This window comes from Gossypium raimondii, chromosome 4 (assembly GCF_025698545.1).
Source record: "Gossypium raimondii isolate GPD5lz chromosome 4, ASM2569854v1, whole genome shotgun sequence".
Lineage (NCBI taxonomy): Eukaryota > Viridiplantae > Streptophyta > Magnoliopsida > Malvales > Malvaceae > Gossypium > Gossypium raimondii.
The window spans coordinates 8,643,138-8,652,024 of record NC_068568.1 but is presented as its reverse complement, the minus strand read 5'-3'; the positions used below and the strand labels follow the sequence as shown (position 1 = coordinate 8,652,024).

The 8,887-nt window shown below is 35.2% G+C and overlaps 1 protein-coding gene across 1 annotated transcript; it reads left to right on the top strand.

The window, feature by feature from the left end:
• The first annotated feature begins 3,598 nt into the window (after nucleotides 1–3,598).
• Nucleotides 3,599–7,310, top strand: LOC105780406 (chlorophyll synthase, chloroplastic). Its single transcript, XM_012604718.2, has 15 exons — nucleotides 3,599–3,897; nucleotides 4,056–4,100; nucleotides 4,198–4,286; nucleotides 4,708–4,795; nucleotides 5,057–5,142; nucleotides 5,244–5,330; nucleotides 5,398–5,463; nucleotides 5,542–5,625; nucleotides 5,720–5,781; nucleotides 6,018–6,093; nucleotides 6,183–6,245; nucleotides 6,375–6,456; nucleotides 6,549–6,625; nucleotides 6,721–6,768; nucleotides 7,058–7,310. The coding sequence occupies exons 1-15, from the start codon at nucleotides 3,774–3,776 to the stop codon at nucleotides 7,118–7,120; spliced, it is 1,140 nt and encodes a 379-aa protein (XP_012460172.1). The 5' UTR covers nucleotides 3,599–3,773; the 3' UTR covers nucleotides 7,121–7,310.
• Nucleotides 7,311–8,887: the final 1,577 nt, after the last annotated feature.

Below are 8,887 nucleotides of genomic sequence, written 5' to 3'. Positions count from 1 at the left end.
CTCTTAGCTAGGGTTTCCATAAAAATAATTTAGGTAAAGATGATGAAAACGATGATATTTTGTTATTTAATTTAATTACCATCTTTTATTTTTTCCACTTTCCAATTTAGTCATTTTCTTTTCTTAAATTTCCGTGGATGAATCATCATAAATATCTACTCACTTCTCTTAATGGTCTATTTTTCGTATAAGGACATCAAATTTTGAATTCCATAGCTATTTAATCATTCTAGTTACTAGAATTCAACTTTTACATTTTATGCAATTTGGTCCTTTCTATAATTAAACATGAAATCGGTAAAATTTTCTTATTGAAATTTTCATACATCATTCCTATCATAATGCAGACCATGCAATAATATTAAAATAAAATTTTCTTTCTGACTCAGATTTGTGGTTTAGAAACCACTGTTCCGATTTCACTAAAAACGAGTTTTACATATTCTTCACAGTGATCTTGTTTAATGCCCGATAATTGATACATAATCTTAGTGACCCATCGTGCTTTTTTTTGAACAAAATGATATACCAAATGGAGTTTTAGATAGTCTAATGAACCCAACATCTAAAAGCTCATTTAATTATTTTCGCAATACTTCTAACTCTGGTAAAGGCATTCAATATGAGGCCCTAGCCAACGGCTCAGTATTTGACACCAACTCAATCCTGTGATCCACCTCCCTCTTAGGTGGTAACTTCTTGGGCAACTCGACAGACATCACATCTCAAAAAGACTGTAACAATTGAATTACTACTTCTGGGATCTCGCCAATGGGCTCATGAGACTCATTAACCTTCAAATTTGCTAAGTAGGAAACTTTCTCTTAGCGCACCTCCTTAGCAAATTGTATTGCAAACAATACATTGGCTTCCACACCCGCTTTACGTTTAATTGGTACCATGCATTGGTGGTGCGAATCCAAAATGCACATTCAATCAACAAAAGGGACAAGAAGAGCATTAGCCTAATTGAGGAATTTTAAACCAACTACAAAGTTGTAATCATCAAGGGGTATTACCTCAATGGTTTCCTTACCAGTCCAACTACCAAGTTGAAGTTCAACTCTTTTTGAAACACTTATTATTAAAACTCTCTTGGAATTCATGGTCTTAATCCATCCCAGCTCTTTCTCAACTTTGAAACCTAACTTTTGAGCAATCTTTTCGGACATGAACAAATCTGAAGCACCTATGTTGACAAGGGCATTCGATCTTCTGCTTGCTAGAGTTATATCTACAAACATTAACCCCTTTCTCTTATGACCCTTCTTGGTTTCGATAGAACTCAAGATCGAACCAAGCTTTTTCATTGCTTTGTTTGGCTTATCATCCTTTTGGTGGCATAAAGTGCATACTTTTTTAGATAGTCTCTTACCATATGTGGACCATCACAAAAGAAGCAGTTTACTGGTCTTTTCTTCTTTTTTTCCCACGGCTTATTGGGTTTGACTTTTTGAAAAGTTTAGGTCTTACCATTGCCATTCTTGGTTGGCTTGTCATTGTCTCCCCCAACATTGCCCATGGGTTTGAATTTGGAATTAAAAGACTTGTGATTATCAGGCTTTTTATCCCAAAACTTACAAAATATATTGGCCTCGACCATGGCTACGGTAAGTTTAGTGATACCTTGTTAGCGCAACTTTTATTTTGCCCAGTCCATCTTCAAACTCGTAGAATGTTTCTTTCTCATTCAAGTCAAAGATTTGAAGCATCAATTTATTGAAGTCTTTGACATACTCTCGAATAGTTCTTTGTTGCGTAAACCAGTGCAACTTGGTCTGAGCCTCATTCTCGACATATTATGGGTAAAACTACTTTTTCACCTCATTTTAGAACTCCTTTAAAGTTTCAATTACGGTCCAACCTCGTTTCTCATTTGTGGACTTGCAACACCACCATAAGAGATGGACACCAAAAGTAAATTGAAGTAGTGTTTACCTTAGTGGCATCATCGTCAATGCCGATCACTCGGAAGTATTGTTCCATTTCCTACAAGAAGTTGTCCACATCTCTCGTTGACCTTGCACCCTTAAACTTCTCTAGTTTGGGAATATCCATTTTTTGTTGCTTCGGTCCCAAAGCCAACATCCCACTACCCAAGGTAGCTTTATAGATAGTGAGCTCCCATTGAGCACCACAATTCGTTCCTTCAAAGTCGTTACCATGGTTTTGAGAGCATCATTCCTCTCTATCTAGTCATCTATAGTGGTGTTAAGGGCTATTTCATCGCATCCAAATTGGATTTGAGAGTCTCTACCACATATTCCCAAGCTACTTTTTCAAAAATTCCAGCTCATCGGTGCGTCCCTCGACCACCTTGAGTGATTCCTTCACATCACCAATTGATTCATCCAGATCAACCACTCAACTTTCCAAAGCCGGCAAGATATCCCTCGATTGACCAGCTTTCATGCCCTACAAGTTTTCAGATGCTCAATATGATCTTCTACTCCTTTCGTCATCTCGACCGACGCTTTCGAAACCTTAGCCCAGATATTAACAGTCACAAGGCTAGAACTTTAGTCTCGCAATCCATGTAACCTTAGGCGATTTCTTAGGTTCAAATCCACCTAAGTCATTCTAACTCTCACAAAGTGAAAATTCTTGATATAAATTCTCTAAGGCATCAGAACTAAAACGGAAACAACTCAAAGACAAACAAGCAATGAAAGAACAAAAAAGCCACAAAAATGCAACATTCACAAGTTGTTTAAGTAAATGCTTTCAAAGTATTCTATTACTCAAGTATGAAGTGAATGCAAATGAGGGATGAATGCCTCTATTTATAGTTAAGCTTCTTCAAAGCCAAAGGTACATATTAAAATACATCAATGGTCGAGATTAAAGGCAAGCTACAAATCAAATCTCCTAAGATTACAAAATCAAATATTTTAAGATAGCAAATCTTCCAAGATTACTTCCCATATTTGCTAGGTTATATAGATAGGCCTTCAATCTCTCCGAACAACATGTTAATCCTATTAGGCCAAATGACCCATCGCGAACAAGATGGACCATTCAAGTGTGCCTTGGTTGCAGGCTACCTTGCACGGCTTGAGACAGTTGAGCTCACTTTAACATGTTTTATCTTTCAATTTAAACATTTGAAGAGTTTTTTTTTTAAATAGAGAAAACCATGTTAGAAAAGCTCTATCCTCGATTTAAAAGTATAACTTGATTTTGGATTTAATTAAAGTTAAAGTATAATATATATTGTACCCATAACTTCTCTTTAATTCTTAAATTGAAATAAAATGCATTAAGAACGAGTAAATCTAAATTCTTTTAGATGTTACCGTAATAATAATGCTAATAAAATTAAAACTTAATTATAATATTTAGTAATATTAATTAGTGATGGTGATATAAATTAACATTATGTTTGTATAAAAATGTAATTGACATATATATTAACTAAATATTAGTATATTAAATTTAAAAACCTAAAGCAATAATTCTCAAAAAAAAATAAAATCTAAAACAATAAATAAAATATTTTGACGAAATCTTAATGAGTAGTAAATAAATAAAAATAAACAAAACAATTAAAAAAAAACAAATAAAAAGGGGTAAATCTTGTATCTGTACTTTAAATTTAGATGCATAGCCATAGGCCCCGGTGGGCTGGGTTATCAACTACACCAGAAACACTTGACAGTCAATTTGCTGGCTTCTTCCCTCTCCTTGGAGCTTCAAAGGGGAAACTGCAGGGATTTTCTTTTTCATTCTTTCTTTTTTGGTTTTTGAAAGCAGAGAAAATTTGAATCGCTTCAATGTCGTCCGTACTCAACACTGTATCATCCTTGAGGCTATCCAGAGTTTACAATAGCAACAACAACAATCACCTGCGACTCCCAATTCACTCCGTTTTAACTCCTCCTTCTGTCTCCTTCACCAGTGAGTTAAATTGAAAATATTTATTATCTTTAAACAAGACTTATTTTTTAGCTCTTATCCTTTTTTCTATCTTCCGCTAATTTTTTTTTCTGAGCTTAGTTAATTTAAAGTTTCACCTCTATTTTTGGCTTCCAATGCTGTAAATAATTTTTTTTCAGGACGGAGATTGACTATCAGAGCGGCGGACACTGATACTAATGAAGGTTTTTTAAAAAAACCATTTTTTATGGCTTTAAAAAAGTAATTATATAAATTTGTTTTTCATTTTTTTTGTGGTGGATATTTGTGTTCATTTGGCAGTAAAATCCAAGGCACCGGATAAGGCACCCGCCGGCGGTGGTTCTAGCTTCAACCAACTTCTTGGTATCAAAGGAGCTGCTCAAGAAACTGTAATTCCTCTATATACAGATTTTTTTTTTTTTTACCTTTTTCCTTGATGGCACTAACAAAAATTAGTAATTTTTTTAATCATTTCTGCTTCAATAATAATCTATAAGTGCAATTCCACTTAGATGTCAACTGAAAGAAAAATGGGAACTTTAGTTGCAGAGCATCCGCCTTCATATTTTGAGGATAAAATTATTCCATAATTTGGTGCGCTATTTATCTCTAACGTGTCACCCATCCCAGCTACCAATCGAGACAGGGCCATAGGAAATGCAAATGTTTATTGGGAAAACTTTTGCTCCTGCTTGTTTCATTCACTACTCAAATGAATAACCTATTAGCCTTACTTATGAAGGAACGTTTGAAGCTGTCTTACTTATATAAGAGCTATTGTATGATTTGGTTTTTTTATACATGATGCAGGATAAATGGAAGATTCGTCTTCAACTTACAAAGCCAGTTACTTGGCCCCCATTGGTATGGGGAGTAGTTTGTGGAGCTGCTGCTTCAGGTACTCTAAGAAAATTCGTTCACATCTACTGTTAGGAGTATCCTTTTATTTGAGAATATAAGAATTAAACTCCACGAGAAATTGTGTGAAAGTTTCATGATATCTAGTGCTTGCATTTTTCTATCTTGCTCAACTGTTAATTGTTAATTCAAATCACTTTCTTTTGTGAATGTAAATTTGTCCATGAACTCAATTACAAGTTGCATGGAAGAGTTTGTGAGGTAACTAGAGGACCACCTGAAACAATTTTATAAATTGCAGGAAACTTCCACTGGAATTTGGAGGATGTTGCCAAGTCAATTCTTTGCATGATAATGTCGGGTCCATGTCTAACAGGCTATACTCAGGTATAAACCCTTATCAGTGAAGGTGTGTCTTGATTTTTAATGAAAAAAAGGAGCTTCAACCTGAATAATACGAAATTGTCTGGCTAATTTGACTTTTTCAGACTCTCAATGATTGGTATGATAGAGAGATTGATGCAATTAATGAGCCTTATCGCCCGATCCCTTCAGGAGCAATATCTGAGAATGAGGTGTGTAATCATAACTAGTTTGTGCTATGCACATGATAGATTTGATATTCATTAAAATTTTGTGCAGGTTATTAGCCAAATCTGGTTGCTACTCTTAGGGGGCCTTGGCATAGCTGGTTTACTAGACGTGTGGGTAGGTAATTTCAAATAATTTGCTTATTTTTTCCCTAAAAGATGTACAAAATGAAGCAGTTTTAATCTGTCGTTATAGGCAGGGCATGACTTCCCTATTGTATTCTACCTTGCTTTGGGAGGATCCTTGCTATCATACATATACTCTGCTCCTCCTTTAAAGGTAGTTCACTTGCATACGGTTGTTATGACCAACCCACTTTCTTCTTATGGAAGAAAATAAGCTTAGATCTAACTAAATTTCAAATATGTTGCAGTTGAAACAAAATGGCTGGATAGGAAATTTTGCTCTTGGAGCAAGCTATATCAGTTTGCCCTGGTGTGATGTCATCTATTTTGCTGCTTTTTCCACCATATGATTTGAACTCTTTGCTAATTCCTACACGCACAGAGCACCCTATCACAAATTAGGCTACCATTTATTCATCTATCATGATTCCTATGTAGAATATATCAAATTTTTACTAATATAAGGCTTAAAAATGTCCTGAAGTATTTGATATATGTTCTGGACTGTCACTTTGCTGTCTGACAAGCTTTAATCTTTGCTAATAGGTGGGCCGGTCAAGCATTGTTTGGGACACTTACACCAGACATAGTTGTTCTCACACTCTTGTACAGCATAGCTGGGGTAAATTTTTTACATTGTCTCATTCTTGTTTTTGTTTGAGGTCCGGGATTCGACCTATGACAATTTGTTTTTGCTGTATCACTTTGCAGTTGGGTATCGCCATTGTTAATGACTTTAAAAGTATCGAAGGAGACAAAGCTCTAGGATTGCAGGTATTCTTTTATTATCATTATTATTATTAAGTAAATATTTGGGACACTGATGAGTTCTGCAGACCCCTTACTTTCTTTGATCCTTTGAAGAACGGAGTTAATATTTGTATGCTTGTTATGGTTGAGCAGTCACTTCCTGTAGCCTTTGGTGCTGAAACAGCTAAATGGATTTGTGTTGGTGCTATTGACATAACTCAATTATCTATAGCTGGTATGTACCTGGAATTTATACGAGTAACTGAAAGACTTGGAAATTCAATGCATCTTTCTTTATTAACAGCTCACTACACGTGGTGATTGCAGGGTATCTTCTAGGGGCTGGTAAGCCGTATTATGCACTCGCCCTAGTTGGTTTAATAGTTCCACAAGTTGTATTTCAGGTAGAACTATTTCTCGGTACATTGTAGAAACTACAGTCCCTTTCTTACCTTCATAGAGATTAATGCTCATATAACCCAATATCTATCCACTGCAGTTCCAGTACTTTCTAAAGGATCCTGTCAAGTATGATGTAAAGTATCAGGTAAATTTTACTCAACTACATTGCTCACTGACTAGAACAGATTAAGGATTTCTACCATAGTTACGACTGTAGGTAAGGAGAAACACAAACCAACTTCTGCTCATCAGTATTTGTAATTCTTACCGTCTCTCACACACACTAATCTTTATGTCTCAATACTTCTACCATCTCATAGTGTCAGTATCAAGAATACGTTACCTTAAATGAGTTAACATGATAAAGGAGTTGCAATTTAATTATCTCATCTCTTGTTTCATATTGACCATCTAAGTTTGTTGTTGTGTTTCAGGCAAGTGCACAACCATTTCTGGTTCTTGGTTTACTGGTGACTGCTTTAGCAACGAGCCATTGATGAAGTATAACTGGTGGAGGACAAGAAAGAGATGAAAGTAAGCTGATGAGCAGAGTAAATTGTGATCGAATGAAGCAGCAGCTAGCTTTTTTGACTCAAAATGTAGTATTTAAATTGTGAGCTTCCACAAATCCAGTGACTGTTCCTTCTTGGTTTTCCAAGTGATAATAAAGAATTGTCCAATTCTTAATGCTTCTTTTTTTATTCCTCACAACTGCCAATTTTCTCTTATTCCAAACGTACTTTTTATACCAATCAATTTTTTGTCTTGGTAAGTTTCTAGAAAAGTGTTTGCAAAAAGCTATGCTATAGTTGCCATTAATGCAATGGAACTTTCTATTCTGATTGTTTTTAGAAGAAAGAAACAATGAAAAAGCAATGGAAGAGTAGAGGAAAATATTAATAGAAGAAATCTGCAGTTTATTGCTTTCACAAGCTCTATATTTATAGTACTTGGAATGACAGAAAAATCAATAAAAAATGTAATCTTAGCTACCAAATCTGATTCACTGGAAATCAGCAATAAACCAACTAATTCCTAAAGAATAAGAACAACTAACAACAATTGGCTAAGAATTTATTCAAATTAAAAAAAAAAAAACATGCAATTCAAAAAAACAATTTTCCAACACTCCTCACTTAATGAGCTGCAAACTCAAATTTTTTTGTCTGAGAAGCTCAAATTTTCTAACTAGTAAAGGTTTGGTAAAAATATCAGCCAGTGGTTCTTCCTTCTTGCAATAAACATAGTTATATTTTCATCTTTTTGCTCCTCTCTCAGGAAGAAAAGCTTAGTATTGAAGTGCTTAGTTTTCCCCTGAATAACAGGATTGTGAGAGATTGCTATTGCAGCTTGTTGTCCACGAACACTTTAGGACCTGTGGTCTGTTCCAGATGTAAATCAACCAAATTTTTCCTCAGCCGCAATGTTTGATTTACTGCTGCTGTTGCTGCCACGAACTTTGCTTCTGTAGTAGATTGAGGCACAATATTCTGCTTTTTTTGAACACCATGAGAAAATTCTAGAGCCGAGACTAAAACAGTACCCTGACGTACTCTTCATCTAAGGAACAGCCCCGATCACTATGAGAATACCCAACTAGCTTCATACTTTGACTCTTCTGACACTTAGCTCCATAGTTGATGGCTTGTTTGATGTACAGCACAACTCTTTTTACCGCCTTTAGGTGCACCTCACTAGCACAATGCATGAACCTTGACAAAAACACTTACAACATACAATATATCAGGTCTGTAATACACTAAAAACCCAATGAGACTTCTAAAGTTTGTTTCTTCCACTTTTTCAGCTTCATCATCTTTTCTTAGTTCGCTTTTTTGTTCTTGGAGTATTCATCTCTCTACAATCTTCCATCTTGGACTTCTTGAAAATCTCCTTTGCATACTTGGTCTAACAAATGAAAACCTTGTCTTTTCCTTGCTTTATCTCTATTCCAAGGAAATATGTTATTAGTGTTAGAGTAACTAATAAGTCAGTTAATTAGTTAGCTAGTTAGCTATTAGTTAGCCGTTAGTTAATGTTAGTTAAGTCTGTTGATGTTAGTTAAGTCTGTTGATTTGGATTCTGTAAATAGCATGCCTTGCTATATATAAAAGCATGAGCAGCCTCTGTAATCCTCAATCTTTTTCAATGAATTCTTCTTTCACAAAATAGCTTAACATGGTATCAAATGTTCATTTCTTCCTGGCGACAGTTCCTTGAATTCCTGTGTTCTTCATGGCTCCGCCTTCTAGTCCGTCTGCCGT